At 37.2% G+C, this 20,047-nt stretch overlaps 1 protein-coding gene across 1 annotated transcript; it reads left to right on the forward strand.

Moving 5' to 3' along the window:
• Nucleotides 1–725: 725 nt before the first annotated feature.
• On the forward strand, nt 726–14,965 carry LOC104273410 (ubiquitin carboxyl-terminal hydrolase 25-like; the record flags this gene model as incomplete). The annotated part of the gene is made up of 8 exons (XM_009868745.1): nt 726–839; nt 2,721–2,816; nt 6,208–6,386; nt 7,211–7,289; nt 8,882–8,961; nt 12,980–13,103; nt 13,773–13,968; nt 14,369–14,965. Coding segments are annotated over 8 exons (1,041 nt in total), but the record flags the coding sequence as incomplete, so codon positions are not given.
• Nucleotides 14,966–20,047: the final 5,082 nt, after the last annotated feature.

The raw sequence follows: 20,047 nt of genomic DNA on the forward strand, positions 1-20,047 counted from the left end.
ATGGTGATTTGTGATAATTTTCTGTCCATTTTTCCTTTCTGCCCTCTGATCGCACAGTCTTCCTTTTGTATTTCTGCAATGCTGGGTGTAAATAGATGCTATGTGTGTTTCTGGAATCTCTAGTAAAAAATGAAACTATTGTAATAGTTGCAGAACAAGTAGCATCCCACTCCAATTGCTTAGAGTTAAGTTTTAACATCTGCAAGTGCTGTGTAAACTGTTACACAATGATAGACCACAGGAGCCGAGAGTTGTCTCCATTGTTGTTTAAAACTTACTTTAACGTAGCAAGAATCTCACTGACTAGCATAAACATCCTGTAGTATGAATTCGTCAGATGTATTTAGCAAATGTTTGGTAAAGTGTATGAGAAGAAGTGGTGGTTTGCAGATTCATCCTTTAACAAGTGCCTTAAATTTGTAGTGGGTGTTAGAATTGCTAGATTGGCATACTAACTGGTAAGATGTAATTAGTGAATAAAGAACAAATGAAATAGTTTTAATAATCACGGCTTAATTTTAAAATATACTGCTTAAAAATTAAGAGACTGTAAGTAATTAGAGAATATAAGTGATATTTATGAATTTGTTCAGAAATTCAGCAGTGCACATCACTTTAGTTGGTAAGCCTGTCAGTTTGCATCTCTCTGTAATTGTCTCTATTTTCTGATTATTATAATTTTTATTTTTTTTCAAAAAAAAACTGATAATGGTTTTCTTCTGCAGAGCTCTGATAATGCCCCAGCTCAACCAGCTCCTAACCAGCGAGTTGTAGAGGTGGCGATTCCTGATGTAGGGACTTTTGTGATTGAGGCAGAGGAGGGGGGTTATGACGATGAGGTACCTTCAATTGCAGTTGTGTGCACCGCTCCTCCTCGGTGCTTTCTCGTGCTGCCTGAGGAGAATTTTTAGCATGTTTGCACATCGTGACACGTAACGGATTTCTGCAGAACTAAATGCTTAGCGATTTGTAACCTTAACAATGTCTTAATTTGTAATGAAATATGAAAGGAAAGCACTAGCTACTCTAATTGGGCACGCTTTGCATGGTACCATTTACACTGGAGGTACATTTGCCTTTTTTTAGCTGTGGAAGTTGAATGTTTGTGTTAGGCCAGATAGCCTTTGAAATGCTGGTGATAGACTGCAGACTACTACATTATTTAAAAAGTGACGGGATAGTGAGTGATGTTCTTAATGTTTGTGCTTTCTTGTCAGTCCAATAAAGCTAATGTTCATGTCCAGTCCTCTGTTTGCCAAGATTGAGCCTTTCAGACTTGAAGGATTAAATTATCCATGGAAATAACTTGAAACTGATATGGTTGCTAGAGCTGACTCCTCCAAAGCTTAAGAAAAAAAAATTAAAAAAAAAATATTCTTTTTTTTCCCAACTGGGACCCAGTGTGGTACGCACACCTGATACTACCTGAGGAGCAAATGAGAGATGTTATTTTCTACTGCCCTATTTTAGCAGCAGAAAGCAACACTGCCAGGTCATTAGACTGTCCTGACAGTTTGACACTGCTTACTCCGTGATCATTTTGGCTGGGAAGAGTGTTGGTGCAGCCCATATTCTCCAGTGTCTGAGCATGTGTCCTTGGTGGGCTGTGGCAAGCTTTTGCCTCCCTAGCTAGGCAAATAGGTATTTCAGGACATTTTCCCTAAAATTGTGATCAGTCGTAACTGGCAGTATGGGAGGGAGAGTAAAATGATTTAATTGACATTGTCCCACTGATTTGGGCTTCTCACAGATGTGTAGTCTCCACCTTTAAAGAAATGAGGATTTAGCCTTACCTGATGACTTGCTTCTTTGTTTTGCTTTGTTTTTCTTTTTTTTCCCACTGTATTTCCCATGCCATTGTCTTTCTATAGGATGATAACTTTCCTCCCTATTTCTCTATTCTTTTTGTAACCACATTCACTTTTTAAAATGTTATTCTTACGTGTGGGAAACTCCTTTGAAGAGTTTAGGGTTCTTCATCTTTTGTTGCTCTGCCAGTTGCTGTGCTGGCTATACCTTGGGCAGAGGGAGAGAGAGGGAGTGTGTGGGTTTTTTCTCACAGGTAACAAAGGGCAAAGGACTTTCTGAGTAACCTGGATGCATCAAATTGTTTATATGTAACTAATGTGAATAGCTGTGTGATATGTGTCTTATGCTTGGCTTGGTGTGTTTTGTTAAATGTTTTGGGTTTAAGAATTTGTCTTCAGAGGCTTCAGGGACCAATTGCATTTGCAGCAATGAGTCCCTTATTTTGATGTTGAAATATGTGTAAAATACAGGCAGTGTAGTTCACGATGTTCTTTAGTGTATATATGAAGTGTGATTGGGTGATTTTTCTACTTGAAACGTTTTTGTTTTTTTTTTAAATCCTTTCGTGGCCAGGGAGAGCACTCGTTCAGTGTGCAATTTCTGATGGATACTAATGCTGAGCGATGCATGTTCCTTTCCTGGAAAGTTTTGACCATGTAACTTTTAAATTGTGTATGACACAGTTCTACAGACTTTTTGTAAGCTTTCTTTAGTCGTATGTCGTTACAGTAAAAATACACATGCCATGACTGATTTGCAGAATATGCACACCGGCTCTGTATTCAAATGTGCCATTTCAATGTATGCATGCATTAAGTTGCTTTTCATCTTGCATGAGGCTAAAAGCATATTGAATTTGGTCATTAAAATATTAATCATTCAAAACTTTTACCTTAAATCCCTTGTGGCAGGTCATGCTGACCCCGAACATGCAAGGTATTATCATGGCTATAGGTAAAGCCAGGAATGTTTATGACAGGTGTGGGCCAGAAGCAGGGTTCTTTAAGGTACAACTAACATTTTCAATTTTTTCTCTTCTGACTTTTCTTGTTAGATATGCTTTCCCCTTCCACCTTCTGATGCAAATTAAGACTGTTCCAGTGTTTATATTTACTCTCCTATGGTGTCAGGCCTCTGTATAGATATCTCCCCTGAATAACAGACAGTGATTGCCCTGTTGATTAAGCAGTGCACTGCCTTGATATCAGTAGCTGTTACACCTTTCTGCATTTTAGCTTTCTAGTAACAGTAGAAATAACAGGAAATTTAGATGTGTAATCAGTAAAAGTACACTATTTTTTTCCACCTGTTAGTAGCAAAAGCCATGCTTTTGCTAGGCTGTTTGGGACATTATTTTTTTCACCAAGGGACATCAGTGTTTAGTCATTTGTTTGTTTCAAAGAGATGTTCTTGTTTTGTACTCCTTAAACGATTTTTAGTAAATCTAAATTACTTTCTCTTGTGTAACTGCATGGATGTCAACACTACTTATTTATGCAGTGTTTTATTACTGGGAATTAGATGTTAGGCTTTTTGTGGTTACTAGTCTTCACAGTGATAAAAGATTTAAGAATGAGTTAGTCTGCTCAAATACACAAACTTCTGGTTTTAGCTCTCAATCTTTTGAATTTTCGGGGTATTAGCAAGGGAATTACTTGGATATGATGTTAAATCCTCTCGAATGTGTTTTGGGGAAGGGGAAGAAGTTTCTGCTTGTCACTGAGTAGCAATCTGATTTCTTCTTAATTGTTGTGGTGTGGTTGAGCTAGAAGAAATTGTAAAAAACAAACAAAAATTGTAAACAAGCAGCAACCAACCAACCAACAAAACCAAAGGGAAACCTTCCCCACCCCCCCCCTCAAAAAAAATAATTCTCCAACCCCGTGGTAAGGAAATGAAAATCTTCAGGGCTAGTTTGTTTGTCTGTTTGTGTGGATTTTTATAACAGATACTGAGAGAAGTGTTATGACCATAAGACTTGTTTGCAGGACTGTCTCTCTTAACCCTGCCTGCCCTTGGGGAATAGAGAGACACCTGCCACAGCCTCTGTTTAGTGAAATAGGTTTTGGTTGAGATTCAATGCTAGGTGGTTGTTGGGTTTTGTTTGTTATGGGTTTTTTTTTAAAGTTATTATTTAATGAGAAGATACCAAGCATATTTTTTAAGTTGAAAAGAAATCCTCATTTAATCAAATAAAACTCTTTGCTAGAAAGTTTAATTACACTTTTTTTTTTAATATGAAGGGCTTTTTGGTAATTTCAAAACAGAAATGCAGTCCAAAAGAAAATTATATTTAGTGCTCCAGAGTTACCAAAATAATGCTCAGATGAAGTGTTTTTTTGGTCTTCAATTTTGAATGCTTAAATATTTTCACTTCACGGGGGACAGAATTTATCTTCGAGTGAGAAAATGTTCTTACACTAAATTGTTGGAGAGATGAAATTTTCCATACTCGTTTTCTGCTGACTCACATTTGCAATACCTTAGAAGACATGGAACTTGCTTAATTTTTGAAGAATACATTAGTATGAATGTATGCAGGTGAAATGGTAACCAAATTTGTATTTGGAAACATAGCAGATAGAATTTCGTGTAACTCCATAAACTATAGTAAAAGCTTTTGTGATACTTTTAATACTGTTATCCTCTGGGTTTCTTCATGTGTTTGTTTCTTTAGCAAATGTGTCTTTACATAAAACTGTGGGGGTTTTTCTAGGATGTCTTTGTTTTAGTGTAACCCAGGCAAAACCCATGTGATGTGGGTCATTGTTTTTGCCAAGGTTCCACTCCCCCTTCCAATCATCCTTCTTTAAACTTTATGGACAGTTTCTTGCAGAATATCTGCATTAAGATCTTTATGTAACATTCTCAGTGAGAAAAGGAAAGCATGTAATACTTCCTTCTACCATCTATTTTTTCTGTATTCTGTGTAAAGAAATAGTGTTATATTTTTGTTTTACAAAGGATTTCAGAATCTGCAGTATACCATTTTATTTTGTTTAAATATGCATGTATTGATTTTGTTGAAATATGTATATAAAATATAGAGTTTGTGTTGCATTTTTTCCTACTTCTAGGTAACTCTCTAAAAAATTGAATGTCTAATAGGAATTGCTTTTTGTTTCTGGCCTACCCTGGTAAACAGGGGTTGATTACATGGTTATCCATGTTGTTTTCTAATCGTAGAACTTCCTATGTAAGAGAATAAAAACTCTGTGCCTGTGGCTTTTGATGCATATAATTGATTCGCCCAAATTTCCTTTTTAATGATAATGCATATGATGAGTATGTCTAAATATTGACACAGTATGTTCTCTTAAGTTTTAAAGTTCCCCATATGCTCTGTGTTTAAGCCTGTATGAGTAGTTTCCTGCCCACATGTTTAGTACTGAAACAAAACGTGTATTATAGAGGATGGGAGCCCAAATTTCTGATAGCTAAACATCAAGAGGTTACCTGTTACTGCTAGGTATCTGAACATAAAGAGTTTTGAAATATTGAGCAAAGTATTTTTCTGTGTGCTTTGGAGCTTTATTTTGTGTATATGTCATAATGAAACTTCGCTAATGTGCAAAGCTGCTGTATTAAGTGATTTGTTTCAAGTCAACGTTTAGGGCTAGCAAACAATCTGATCACCTCCCTGTTGTGAGAGATAAATTATGGAAGATGCTTTTTCACTGTTTTTCTGATTATCTTTCTTATTGTTGCTCTTAACCATCCTTTATAGTTTCAGTGAATAAAATCTAATGAATACAACAGATGATGCGCATTAAAATCTAATGTGCTGGCAAAGCTGGAAGTGTAAAAGTTTCTAATGGCCTCTAAAGTTGATCTAAAATACTCAGTGAGGACTCTGTTCTGCCCTCTAGGAGACTAATACTATTTGTTATCGAAGTATTATTTTCTTAGGAAATCCTGCAATTTGAATTTTGTTGAAAGACCTTTTCCATTCTTACTTAGTGTTTCCAAAAACATATATGTTCATTAAACTTTCTGTAGAGTATTTTTTCTTCAGGTATTGGCATTTTAACCATTTATTTTTTACCTTATGAGGTTTTAGAAGATTCTTTTAAATATTACAGAAATCTTATACTCTTTTTTGACTCTAAATGCTTAAAGAAGCCTCTTCAGGGATTGGATAAACCTTCTCTCAAGCAGACATAGCACAGCACTGGGACTACTTTTTAAGTAAAGGGCTACCTGGGATGCTGGGGAGAGACAGGAACAGCTTTACCATTTGTCTGGTTGGTTATTTTTAAATGTAGCTCCAACTTGTTAGAAGGATGGACTATTTGTGAAAATAATATTTTGTAGGCAAAAGGCCACAGACATATGGCATCTGTGATATTTAAGAGTTTAAAGCCAGAAGGAATAATGCATATTTTTAAAATTATTTAGGCAATTAAATTGGAATACACACGCTTGCTAAAGTTAGCCCAGGAAGATCCACCACCTGAATGTGATTACCGCTTGCGTCACGCAATTGTTTACTTCATCCAAAACCAGGCACCAAAGAAGATAATTGAGAGAACATTACTGGAACAGTTTGGAGATCACAATCTTAGCTTTGATGAAAGGTAATAAGATTTTAATATCTCGCTTCTCGTGCTCACCAGTGTTCTCTGATGTGTGGAGACGCCCCTTCATATTCACACAGCGCATGTGGTAGAGGGAAGGCTGGCATGTGTGTGCTTGGCTTTATCTTCTAGTTAATAGCTTGCAAATATATTTTGCAAAAAATATCATCTTTATGAAAATCTCTCTAAACACAGTATAAACAAGAAGTTGGGTTTCTATTGTCATGAAATGAGGAGAAATACACAGTGTTGTTCATACTTTTGCACACGAATTTCTGTGCCTTCTTTCAAAACACGTTGTAAAGCTGGGTAATTTGCATTTTTTTTTTGCTATACTGAAGCCAGCGGTAGACAGCAAAGCCTTGTAAGCTACATGGGTAACTTACGTGAAAGCAAGAAAATGTCTCTTCTCCACTTGAAATTCCATATATTTACTTACTTAAATAATTTGAAAGATAGGGAACAGTAGTCTGATTTCTGTGTGGTGAATAATCCTCTGGGGTTACTTTCGGACAGTAAATGTAGGGGATTTTTAAGCCATCTGAACTTCAAATAAAAAAGGAAGACTGAGCCACGTGGCAATTTAGCAAAATAAACCAGGCAGTAATTCCTAAATAATGTAGCCCTCCATCACAGGTGCTTCAAAAATATGCCCTCTCCTGCTGATTATAACATGCATGATAAAAAGCACATTTTTCACAGTATTTTCATACAGATTTGCATGATGCTGTAGCCTGTACTGTTTGAGGCTGCTCTCTTTGTGTCGATAATATCCTTTGCAAATTTTCAGTAACATTCCAGGATTTCTTGTTGGTCTTTGTAAGGTGCCGCAACATAATGAAGGTTGCTCAAGCTAAACTTGAAATGATAAAGCCAGATGAAGTAAACATGGAGGAATACGAGGTCAGTATATTTTATGTTGTAAATCAAATTGTAATGTGAAATAGTTATCCACAAGCTGAATTTTATCTTCACAATTTTCTTCTTGTTTTACAATGGGAAGTTAAAGCTGGTTATTGAAAGACCATTTATTTGTAGGAAGGCTGCTCTGATCAGTTGATCTAAAGCTGTTTTTTTTCCACATCTGTAATTCCAATGACTTGAGCCATAAATAAATGTCAAGTTTGAGTCTTGCCTTGCTATGTAACATGTCTCCATGTCACTACCAGTATTCTGTAATTTATCACCACAGGAACCCACTGGTTTTCTCTAGTCAGAAGCAGCTAGCAGTGAAGGAGTGAGAGTGGTTTAAACCCAGCCTTGCGCATCTTGAGAACTGGGTCACAGGCACAGTCACATTTATGCTCTTCCTCCATCTGTCTCTGCAGCCTTTCCCATCTTCTGACAAACACCAGATTCTTTTGCTTGCGGGGACCATACATAACCAGTTTATGTGTTTAAGTTTTCCTCTTGTGCAATTTAGAAAAATGTGGAAAGAAACAATGAGCAAATCTCAGATGTTAAATAATTGTGACTAATATTTGCCAAAATAATTATTCTCATATTGAAGTTTAGTTTGTAGCTAGTTTTACAACTCTGTGTAATACCATTCATTAAGGCCTCTTTAACAGTTGATATATTTAGGCTGTGCAAAACTCAGTGGTTTACTAGTTTATGAAGGGCATTGCACAGGTAGAATAAACAACTCTGAACTTAGCTTTAAGAATGAGTGAGTGGAGATGTCTCCTATTCCCTTGCAGATACATGCCGCTTTTTTAGCTTCTGAGGCAGGTAGTTGGTGGTTTCTGCAATATTTGTCCTGTATAGTGAGTTGGCATTTCACAGACCCTTTCTCATGCTCTTTGTGTTGAATCTCTAAGTGATTACGTCTCATGGTAGGCTGTCCCCTATTTTATCTGTAATGAGCAATTGAAAGTTGGCTACTAACCAACTGCAGTAAAAGCATCTTTCTCATGTAGAGCATTTACCTGTAAAGCATACCAGTGGTCACTGTATAAATGGTAATGCAGTCAAGTCAATGTTCTGCTCCAATATAAACATCTCCACAGTCTGAATTGTTTGGGTTTTTGTTGCTTCCTGTGTGAAGTGCTCAGGCTTTTTCTGTGTCATTCTTATGTTGGAAGTTAAGCTTAATAGTTAAGAGTATGAAAAAGCTGCCTACCACTTTCTGAGTAAATAATGAAGTGTAAAGTAGGGGGAAAGAAAAGGTTATTAGCTTCTCAACTGTTTTTGAGAAGAAAAAAGGGTTCTCCCATAATTCTGACTGTGGTTCTCCACAGATGCTTTGTGTTCCTTTCAAATGGTAATGTGTTCTGTAAAAATCTCTTCTAGAACTGTTTTAAAGAATCTTCTTTTTATTAAAGGTGGGTGGCTTCAGGGGAACTTTTCACACATGCAAGCTTAATGGGGTCCTTAGCATTTACTGCCAGCACCTATTCAGTACTATGTAAACAAACTATGTGTAAAAAAGAAAACCAAAAAGAACATATTTCATGTTTGTGGATGAAATTCTATATACCCTTTCTTATACGCAGAGATGGCATCAAGACTATAGAAATTTCAGGGAAACAACCATGTTCCTCATGGTGGGATTGGAGTTTTTCCAAAAAAAGAGGTAAGTGGTAATACGGAACTCCAATGTAGTAGAGCAGTTTGAAGGCAAAAAATGATATTGATAAGTAAAGCTATTTTTTAAAATTATGAATTGTTTAATGTGTTCTTCATTTTAGTCAAGCACTTATTTGGTTCATTAAGGTCTTCAGTCTTGTATCTGCCTCAGTTTCTCATAACTTCCTGTTCTTAATCTCTATTTCCAATCTCATATCAAGCCATAGACTTTTCAGAGCACTTTCCCCATACACTCACATTCCTTCTTCTCTTCTACTCTAGGTGCCCTGAGTATCCCTCAGCCATAAAAGTCATTCTTCTCTGTCACCACACATGCATATAAATTTATCTGCTTTCATCAGCAATCACAATTAGTCGAGTCCCTGTCTTACCTGTCTTTTTATTGGGTATTGCCATTGAAGCAAAGTTTTGCATTCTGTGTTTGAGCCACAGTTCTACTTGTGATGGGCTTTAAAGGTCAGGAAAGAACATAATTGAGAATAACTATCCTAACTGTAAGCTGATTCTTCTTAGCTCTATGCACCATGGTGATTCACTCCCTTCTCTTTTTGAACCAAGTCAGGAATTGTAACTATATAAGATTGGTGACATTAATGCACTACAGCTAAAATTTACTCTATCAATTATTCTGTTTATGCAACAAGTATGGTGACTGCAGTAAAAATGCCTCAAAATATTTGGCAGAAGAGTCTTTGAAACAGAATTGTTCAAAAGTACCTCTACCTCCCATGCCCTGTGAAATGATTCAGCTGCAGAATATCCAGTGTCTGGCATCTGTGGCGTGTCTTGGTAACACGTGGCTCACCCTGATTCTGCAAATTACTTGTAATTTGAAAAACAAACCTATAATGACTAACCTTAGACTCTGATATTGGTCCGAAAGAAAAAGATATTATCAGACTTGGATAACATCCAAAGAAGTGTAGTATTCGTTCCCTTTAGCAAGAAATGTGATTTCATCGATGTTTCAAGTAGTGTTTTAATACGAAGATGGTAAGACTAGATAGAATTAAGCATGTTTTCAGAATGGGTCAGGACCTGCTCTAGAGGTATCTATAGCAATTATACACCTATGTTTCAGCTGTAGGTTCCCAAAGGACTGAGATATTTACCGACATTCACATCTTGTACACTCTAGAGGGCAGTACTACCCTCCTTATTCTGAACATGAGACTAAATTGATGAACTCTACCGATTCTCTTACTAACACTGAAATCGTAAATATATAACTTTAAAAACATCAGTGAAAGCACAGACTTCCATAATTGAAATAATACATTCATTAGCAGGCTGTTTTGAGGCTTTTTTCAGAAACCTACCTCCCTCAGTCAACCAACTTTTCATAGTTTTAATAACACCAATCGATGCCTAGCAGCACTCAATCTCTAGATGGAGCCAAAAGTAGACCTTTTATCCAGGCGGTCCCTGCTGTCCTTATATAGTTACACTGTGTTGAACAAACACAAATCAACATTAAAGTAGTTTGGTGTATCTTTTTCACGCCTACTTTCAGTATTAACTCATGGTCCCTTACAGTCCCCAGCAGTGGTTGACAAGGCCCTCTTTCCACTGCGAGTGGAGATTTAAAAGGCCTTTCAGGTGTGTCTTCTCCGACTATACTCTCGAGTAGGAACCTGCTGTGGGTAAAGGGAACACAGCTAGCTAATGAACCTCGGCAGCAGTTTTACCTGCAGCTCACTCGTATGGTGGTAATCACATAGAATCACAAAATGTCAGAGGTTGGAAGGGACCTCAAAAGATTATCTAGTCCAACTCCTCTGCCAGGGCAGAATCACCCAGAGTAAGTCACAGAGGAATGTGTCCAGGCGGGTTTTAAGATTCTTCAGAGGAGACTCCAAAACCTCCCTGGGCACTCTGTTCCAGTGCTCTGTCACCCTCACAGTAAAGAAGTTTTTCGTAATGTTTTTGTGGAACCTCCTATGCTTCAGCTCGTATCCCTTTGTCCTGTCATTGGACATCACTGAGAAAATGGAAAAGTGAACAAACGGTAGACCTTAGCAGTTGCCTATTAAGCTTCTTGGAATGCCAATGCAGTTTCCCAGTTTTGAATGAAATGGCTTTTTCAAAGCACTGCTAAAATTTAGGTGTCCTGTGCTTTTTGCATCTTTTCCAAAGCCTAAATCCAGTGAGCTCCGTAATCCTGTGAGCAGCTTCAGTCACTTTGGGCTTAGGCTTCATAGGCTGGGGCTTGCGTGTGTTTCAGGTGTGAAAAAGCAGAACCTGTTTGCTAATTTACACAACAGCTGTATTCCACAGTCTCTCAAGATATGCAAGGACTCCAAGCCTTGTTGTACAGTAATGATGATTTAAAATAGCTTACCTTGCTGTTAGATGGCACTACTGTTGTTTCAGGGAAAGGTCACCCAGCTAGGGGAAGAAGCAGGAAAATGGGGACTGGGAATAAGGCCACTACTAGCAGCGAGTTTTTAATTTGGATCAGCTGAGCTGTTGGCACTGTATCTTCAACTTTAGAATGGAAAGGGCTAGAAGGTCCTGCTCCTCTGGCTTTATAACCAGCAGTTCCAGTTCTTTGCAATCACATTCTCCTCTGTCCTCCTACGCTATTTTCTGCTGTTTGGCCAGTTGTGTTGCTGATCAGCAGTGTAAGGAGTTTTCACGAGTAGGGGAATGAACTTAAGGAGAGGGTAATAGAACTATTTTTAATGAAAGCGCAGCTTTATATTTTGAGGACAAAGAGCTAGAGGACAGTGACTGTACTTACATTACTTAAGCAATAATTAGGATTGCAAGGGACTATAACCAGATCTCATGATGGAAGAAATAACAGTAGATACTTAAATTATGGTGTTGGGGTTCATCTTACTCTTCTTAACAGGGATATTAGAAGGTAAAGCCTTAAGAAACCATTGCTATTTCAAGGAGCCTTTTCCTTTCGTTTTATGCCATCTCACTGAGAGACATTGCTCTAAGTCTCGAATTTGCCTGCTTTGGAAAATTCTGACACTTATTTTTTCAGGTATAGTCTGTGTTGCTCACATATATTTTTTTAACCATTTCTAATAGCTTAGTTGTTTGGTTTCGATAGTTTAAACTTCAGCCATGACCTCCTGTTCTCACTAGGAGTGAGCAAGTGCGCAATGTACTGTTCCTCTAACCACTCTCTTAGGAAATTTCCCTTCCTAGATTTTTTTAGTTTAGATAAAAATGAGATTTCTATCTGCTTGTTTCTAGAGTAGCTGCTTGAACTGCTTTCAGTGTCTGTCTGTCATAACTGGGTTTCTCTAAGTCAGAGAATTAACAATTATGGTGTTTGCTGAAAGTCACATGCAGCAGCTTGAGGGGAGATTGTTAATCTATGCGTGGAGGGATCTCTGTTGATTAACTGTTAGATTCTTAGGTCCTCTGTTACTTGTCCTTTACCAGTTAAGCTTGTGTTTATCTTCTGCATTGAGAATCAAGACAGAAATGTCACCAGTCTTAGCAGTGCTTCTGCTTCTGAAATGCTCTTGTGACTTCTTCCATCCCTTTAGACTTCAGTAGTTGGGAAGAAGTTACAGTTAGTGAGGCAAAAAATACACAATTTGGGTTTTTTTAGAAATAAGGTGACGGCTTTAAATCTTATTTGTGAAGGTGTAGAATGCCATCAAGACAAATATCATAACAGAAGATTAAACCTAGTGTGACATAAATGTGTGCAGGAAAAATTAAGTTTTCATGTATACTGAAGGGTAATCCAAAGCTATTTTTGGAGTGAGTGAAATGGTATCTATTGGTTTCAGTGAGCTTTGGATCAGGCTTCATGTGCAAGTGATCGAACCTGATAATAAAAAAAATTGTTCTAAATGTGCTTAAAAGATGAAAATATGTGGCAGAAAAAAAAATTGCAAAAAGGTGAGTGGGGAGGACTGGACTTAGAGTCAAAAAAGCAAGTGAAGTTACTTGTCCTTTGAAGAGCACAGGAGTTAGCTTGAAACATGTGGTACCTGGATGTTGCATCTAATGTTTTTGTTTCTTTACTTCAGCTACATGGAAGCCTTGCTCTACCTTATCTACGCTTACCAGAATAACAAAGAACTCTTGTCCAAAGGTCCATACAGAGGTCATGATGAAGAGCTGATATCTCACTACAGACGGGAATGTTTGCTAGTAAGTCAAGGATGAAGTATGTTTCAAAAAGCTGAACTAGCTGCATAGCTTTAAGAAAATTCATTAGTAGAGGAGTGTTGCCATCGTGTAAAGCAAAACCAAAACCAAACCAAACCTCACTTCGTTAACAAATTAATACTGAGACTTATGTAAGGAAAGAAACAAAAGTAAGAAGGAAAACATTATTCCCATATTTTTCAAATTATCATTCATTTTCTTTATGACTGTAAGTAGTGTGCTCACAGCCATGCTGTCTGGGCTAGGTCAGAACAGCAGCTGGCAGAGCTGGTGAGCGGGCTCACCCTCTTGCTGCCACAGTGCGAAGGGAGACAGATACTGGAAAAGGCATCCACAGGAAACAAAGAGTTTTTTTTCCTCGATTATGTCACATTTACCTGTAGCGAGAAAACAAAAGCAGATTATTAGGACCTCAGTCTTAAAAAGAACAGCTGCAAAGGTCGAGTTGGTCCAGGTATCCGATGAAGTGGCTTGAAGAATAGCACAAGATCAATGGGTTTAATAGCACGTATGCATCGTTGCGGTAAACACTGAGGTGCAGTTGTGGTTAATAGACATTACCAGGTAGCTTTGTAGGAACAAAGTGATGTGTGATCGAATGTGCAATGCTGTATACTTAAGGGTTTTCCTTTTTTGTGGTGGTTTATGAAGAAGCTAAATGAACATGCTGCAGCACTGTTTGAATCGGGAGATGATCAGGAAGTCAATAATGGCCTGATCATTATGAATGAGCTTATTGTCCCGTGTTTGCCATTACTACTGGTGGATGAAATGGAAGAAAAAGATATTGTTGCTGTGGAAGACATGAGAAACCGTTGGTGTTCCTATCTTGGACAAGAAATGGAACGTAAGTAATTAACTCATTAAGGTAAAAGGCTCTTGTGTACCTTTTTTATGAATGTGATGTCTTCAGTGTCTTGAATTGACAGTTTGAGCTACCCTGACTTCTGAATATTCCCTTAGACATTCAAATACACAGTTTTTCTGTATGTTGCACTGGGTTATTAGGCCTTAAAGGAAACATGCTTTTTGAACAGAAAAAAGTTTTTGGTGTTAGAATACCTGAAGGAGTATTTACTAGGAATCAGTACGTGCTAGTTATTGCTGGCAGACCTGAAGAAAGTGGATGATTCTAAGTGAAACTCTTCTTCCCACCCACCAATTTTATTGTCAGGGTTGGGCAGAAAAAGGAGAATTCCACATGCAGATGTAAATGCTTGTGTTTGTTTTTCGTGTTTTCTTTGCAGCTAACTTGCAAGAAAAGCTGACAGATTTCCTGCCAAAACTGTTAGATTGTTCTACAGAGATTAAAGGTTTCAATGACCCGCCAAAGTTACCCTCCTACTCCACACACGAACTGTGTGAAAGATACGCCCGGATCATGTTGTCACTCAGTCGAACTCCAGCTGACGGAAGATAAATTCTGCAACCTTCCTAAGCACATTGTATAAACTTTTTTAGTTCTTAAACCTTGCCTTCCTGTCACAGGGTTTGCTTGTTGCTGCTATAGTTTTTAACGTTTTTTTTTAATTTTAATAACTGCAGAAGAGAAATGACTATCCAAACTTTAGCCAGACTGCAGTTAAAGCTGAGAATCGCATGGCGCTCAGTCGTTTCAACCAGAATTGATGCAACATGCAAGTCTGATCATTATGGCAAAACTGCTTTTTTGCCACTTATCTGTTACAGTATTACTTTGCTTTTATCTTAAGATCCTTTACTTTGTCAACAGCTGTCTGGATCATTTTGTGACTGCAACTACTTTAAGTGTCCAGTGCTGTGTAAATACATGGTACTTGGTAGCTTGTAAATGAAATGAAAGAATAAAGTTTTATTTATGGCTACTTCTGTGTTTGCAAGCAGATACCTTGTATATGAGTGTAAAATACGGGTATTTTTAGAAGAGATAGAGTATATTGATGAGTTACTCAATTTTATAGACAAGGTTCTTCAGGATTTATGGCCACTTTAGTTACAGGTAGTCAGAGATACTGTATGTGAATATATTGAAAAAATGTCACAGTATTATACACTATGATTTTTTGTATATTCTTTACTGATCTGTATGATACTGCACCTGAACACTTGTGTGTGTGTGTGTGTGTGGCCATGCCAAGTCTTTTCTGGTACTGGGGACTGGCTTCTGAAGCAAAACAATAATGGCACCTTCCTTCTATTCTTAGAAAAAAAGAAAAAAAAGAAAAAAAAGTTAAAGTATTTTCAGTAGAAATATATTGTAGCCTCTGAGCAAAATCTCTAGAAATTGACTTAAGTAGAGGAAATAACATTTTTTAAATAAGTGGAATTTGTGAATCAAATTCAATCAATTTTTAAAATTGTTTTTTAGCCATCTAAGTGACCAGAAATAAAATCTTATGTTAATTCCTTATTTGAAATGAGTTGCTGTTGTTGCAACAAAGTATCTCAGAAATCTTTTATCTGTTCTAATTAAATTTCTGTTGGAAGAGAAAGAAAAGATCTGTAGGGATTGCTTTGTAGAACTGAAATACTGACTGGTTTTAATGGAAAAAACTTAATTATTTTGTGGAGAAAGAAATTTAATGCGTCCTTAGGTAATCTTGTTACCTGACACTATTTTGATTCCTGCTCTTTATAGAGAACGTTTTGTGTTAGAACAGTAAAATATGTGAATGTTTGTTTGTATGTTTTTATTGGAGCGGCACTCAACTTTTCATTACAGGCTTTCAAGTGGTATTTATTCGAATAACTACTCATAAAAGAACAAAGTGGGAGGGAAGGAGTGATTATGTTCAGACCGCCTGGAAGTGTAATGGGCAGAAATGTAGGCAGCTCACATGCAAGAAGAGGCAGAGTTCAGTCTTAGCACATAACAGTCTGGAAAGTTGTTCGCTTTTGAGAGACGGTGGATGACAAGATGTAGTGAGTAGAGTGTGGCCTTCAGTTCAACAATCTCTTTTAGGGATGTTTTCCTCTTCTGTTTCTAATATTGAAGTGCTTCAAAATTTGTCGATTGTGCATTTATTTTATCAAAATTTTTGTAAAAAAGAATTTTGAACTCTTAAAGTGCAATACTACTCAGGAGCCTTTTTTTAGGTCTGAAACTACTGATGTGTGAAATACCACTTTTCAAGGAAAAAGATATGTTATGAAAAAGGTGAAATTACAAGTTAAAAGATTTTACATCTGTTGCTCTTTGATTTGAAACTCAAGAATATGCCTGCCTCATGCTGTGTATTTTTAAACAGATCAGACTTCTCATCAGCCTTTTTCAGTAATCATAAAAAGAAAAGTGAAAGCAATTTTATTTCTTTATTGCTAACAGATATTTGATGTGAATGTTTGTGAAAACTTCTAAGGAATCTTCCCTCTAACCCTGCAGGAGCCAGTTACGCTCAACAACTGTATAATCTTCCCTGACAAACACGGGGGAAAAGGCACACTTTCCAAGGTTAGAAGAGGAAGAAAGTATATAATTTGGGAAGAATATCTAAGATACTTAAGTTAAAAGGAAGTAAGCAAGGATGAGTTTATTTGTTCTTTTTGCTTTGTTTTTTTTTGCAGTTTCTTTAAAGTATGAAAATAATCCATTGTAATTCGTAGTACTGAAGGTAAATATGTATTTATTCACAATGACTTGAATTTTTGGATTGAATTGAGAAGGTCTGTCTAAAAGAGCACAAATAAATATGTATTTAACTATTTTAATATCTTCTAAATATGTTGTATGAATTTAAACCTTCAGCTAAATCATTAAGGTAATGTTTTTGTTGTAAAAACTTTGCTTTTTTTCACTGCAATTAGAGCTGATAGCTTGGGTTCACAATCCGTAGTGCAAATCCTGTACAAGTAACCGTAAGGTAGTAAGGCATACAGTTCATCTGACTATCTAATAATACCTGCCCAAATTACTTAAGTAGATATTTCTCTTCAGTATGGGAATTACGAGATTTTTATCAGGCTTTTATTTCAGATTGTAGAATGCAAAAAGATTAAGAGAATTTAACTCAAATTTGTGTACTAAATCACCTACACCATCAAGTAAATGCAAGGGATTTTTTTTTTTCCCCCCAGATGTTACTTCTAACCGTGGAGGACCCTGAAGGCACTGCAGTCTTTCAGTTCCATGCCCTTCCTGCCTGCCCCACCATGCATTATCTTTTTAGCTGACCTACAGTTTTGCTGCACTTCAGCTGATATTTTGGTAGTGTCAAAAAATCCTGTTGTTTTTAGTTACAGCTGCCATAGAAGATCTGTTAGTTCCAGCCTAGCAGAAGACCACCAGCAGCAGCAGAATTAATCTGAACAAATTGAGAGGATTGGTGGAGTATTTGTACTTCCTAGATACGGTGATATTTGAAATCACACGAGACACAAAGGGGGTAGACCAGGCCTTCATTATTGAGTCACTATTGATTTGTGAGCAATCTGTGCTTTAACTGCAGTGAATGACTGCATTGAACAGATTTGTTCTAAATATGTGAAGAATGAGCGTAGTCAAAAGCATATGCTTCATCTTCAAGCATTAAAAAACAAAAATCTGATAATATCTGTATTAAATATCTTTCAGATTATTTTTAGGCTACTCTGTTATGTGTATGAAGACTGCAGCTCCCGAAAGGTATCTGACATGAACAGTAGCGCACAGGATACTGTCCAACAAACATAAAGGTCCACAAAGAGAGACAATGGCGGTTGTTTATATTCTTCTTTTTGCGTTATTTCCTTTTCTTGAAATCCAGTCATTCCAAGTGTCTGTGGGAGGCCTTATGTAAACGCAAGTTAAGTATGCTGCTGAAAAAATGCACCACTCTAATTATATATTAAATCGCCTTATCTATGCAACATTTTCCATAAATACATACATTAATTTTTTTAAAAAATATATTCTGGTTTTGTGTCTGGAAGGATGCAAGAGAAATGGATATCAGTCGTGACATTGAGAGGAAATGGTTGCGTCTTTCCATCTCTTCTTGTGGAGAGGATATTAACACAAATATATCTAAAGAGGTCTTTCAGCGAAATGTGGCAGGTAAAATTCAAAAGGGGAGTGATTCTTTCAAGTTATTCTTTCAAGTTATGAGTTATTTTTCATGTGATTGATATCTAGTTTTGCTTTACATATTGTGTCACTGAAGATCTTTTGAAATCCTGGGTTCAATGGGTAAGCTGTTGGCTGAAAACACTCCGGATTCCAAAGGAGCATCTTTCTTTGTAGGCAAGCTAACAGAAGATATCAGCATTCCCCTCGCTGAGTTTCCATCGACTCCTCTGTTTCATTTTTGATTGTTACAGGAGTGAAGCCACACAACTTTTGCAGACACTTGTATTTTTTACAGCTCCAGCCATCACTACTGTACATGCGTGTGCTCCACCTTCATGGTCATGCTTTTAAAATCTTGGACTTGGCTACAAAATTTTCTTCATTGTGAATTTCAGATCTTCACGGTAAGTAGCGGGAAGAGACTCACGCTTCTCAAACAGCCTCTTAGGACAGCACTTTCAAAGAGCAGCTTGACTTGCTCTCTGGTGGTTTGGATCAACCCAAATCCTCTTCCCACAAGCTGGGAAGCGTACAGCGAGAAAATCTTGTTTTCAGGATGGCATTCAATGGATGGATTTATCGTGAATGTTATGGATATTGGTTGTTCTTAATCTCTCTTCATATCTGCAATGAAGTATGTCTCAAAAAAAGGTTTGGGCCCCATGGTTCTTTCGCTCTTTTTATTTCCCTGTTGTCGTTGCCCATTTAAGTCACTCGAGTATCCACTTTCCAGGCTTCATAATTTGTTTAGTTTTTGCTGATCACTATGCCTTTGCTACGAAGTAGAGCTAGTGATGTGGAACCAAGATTTTTCTCCTTCCATCTGATCAGTGTGGGTTTCATTTTTCACCTCTACAGGCTTGGGAGTGCTTTTCTTGGAACCACTCGGGTGTGTGTGCCTGCGCGGGATCTGTGGGTCATGTAACACCGTCCACACACATGCTGTCTGGCAACTCAGCGTTTGAGAGCCTGAAATAGGAAAGTTACGGATAGTTCAAGCTGCAGACTTTTTCTATATATTCTCTTGGCACACTAACAAAAAAAACCCCATAATTTCTTAGAGACTGACTTAACCAAGGCCACTGAACTGGGCGCTTCAGAAACGTGAAGAATGTCTTGCGCACTATTTGTCCCAAATTTTTGAGAGGCTGTTCTTGATGTTGAATAGTTTTCACTTTAGTTTACCTTGATCCTCATGCTTTGTCTTGAATTACTAAAACTGCAGTCAGACAAATTTTGGCAAAAAGCAGCTATGTCTTGTGGGGCTGGTTTAAGCTAGTATCTGTGTAATCTAGATATTTCCTATCACTTTGTGGGACTTTAACACAGGTAACAGAGAAGATAAAGTTTTCTGAGCCTATTTGCATTTTGTGGACACGCAGGCAACAGGGATAGAAAGTAATAATTCCTATAGTCTTCTTCCAAGAAACAAAATTTGTGTTGTTCTGTGGCCTGAATCTGTAACAGTGAAACTTTTAATTGAACTGTGGACTAAGGAAGGGAATGAGGGAATTTGGGGAGGGGTTGTTTGTTGTAGTTTGATTTTGGTGTTTAGTTTTGGTTGGGTTTTGTTGTTTTGGGGTGTTTTTTTGTTATAGGTAATACAGAATTGTACAGTAGAGAGAATTACTACATAAACATAGCAAACTTTTGTGTGGACTAGGAGAAAAACATTTTTTCAAGGAATTTTAAGACAAAAAGGTGTAATCAGTGCTAAGTAATGCAATTTGAAGAAAACCTCATGCTTAGGAGTTTGGAGCATTAGACTTCTGGGAGAAACCTTCATCTAAAGAACTGAAAAATCTTTTAATAGCTCCAGGTGGTACATTGTTTTAATCTGCTTATGAAGCTGTTTTGTTTGGAAACATTCTTTTTGCATCTCATGAAGCAGACTCTTTAAAGA

Source organism: Apaloderma vittatum, unplaced genomic scaffold, assembly GCF_000703405.1.
Source record: "Apaloderma vittatum isolate BGI_N311 unplaced genomic scaffold, ASM70340v1 scaffold12074, whole genome shotgun sequence".
Classification (NCBI taxonomy): Eukaryota; Metazoa; Chordata; class Aves; order Trogoniformes; family Trogonidae; genus Apaloderma; species Apaloderma vittatum.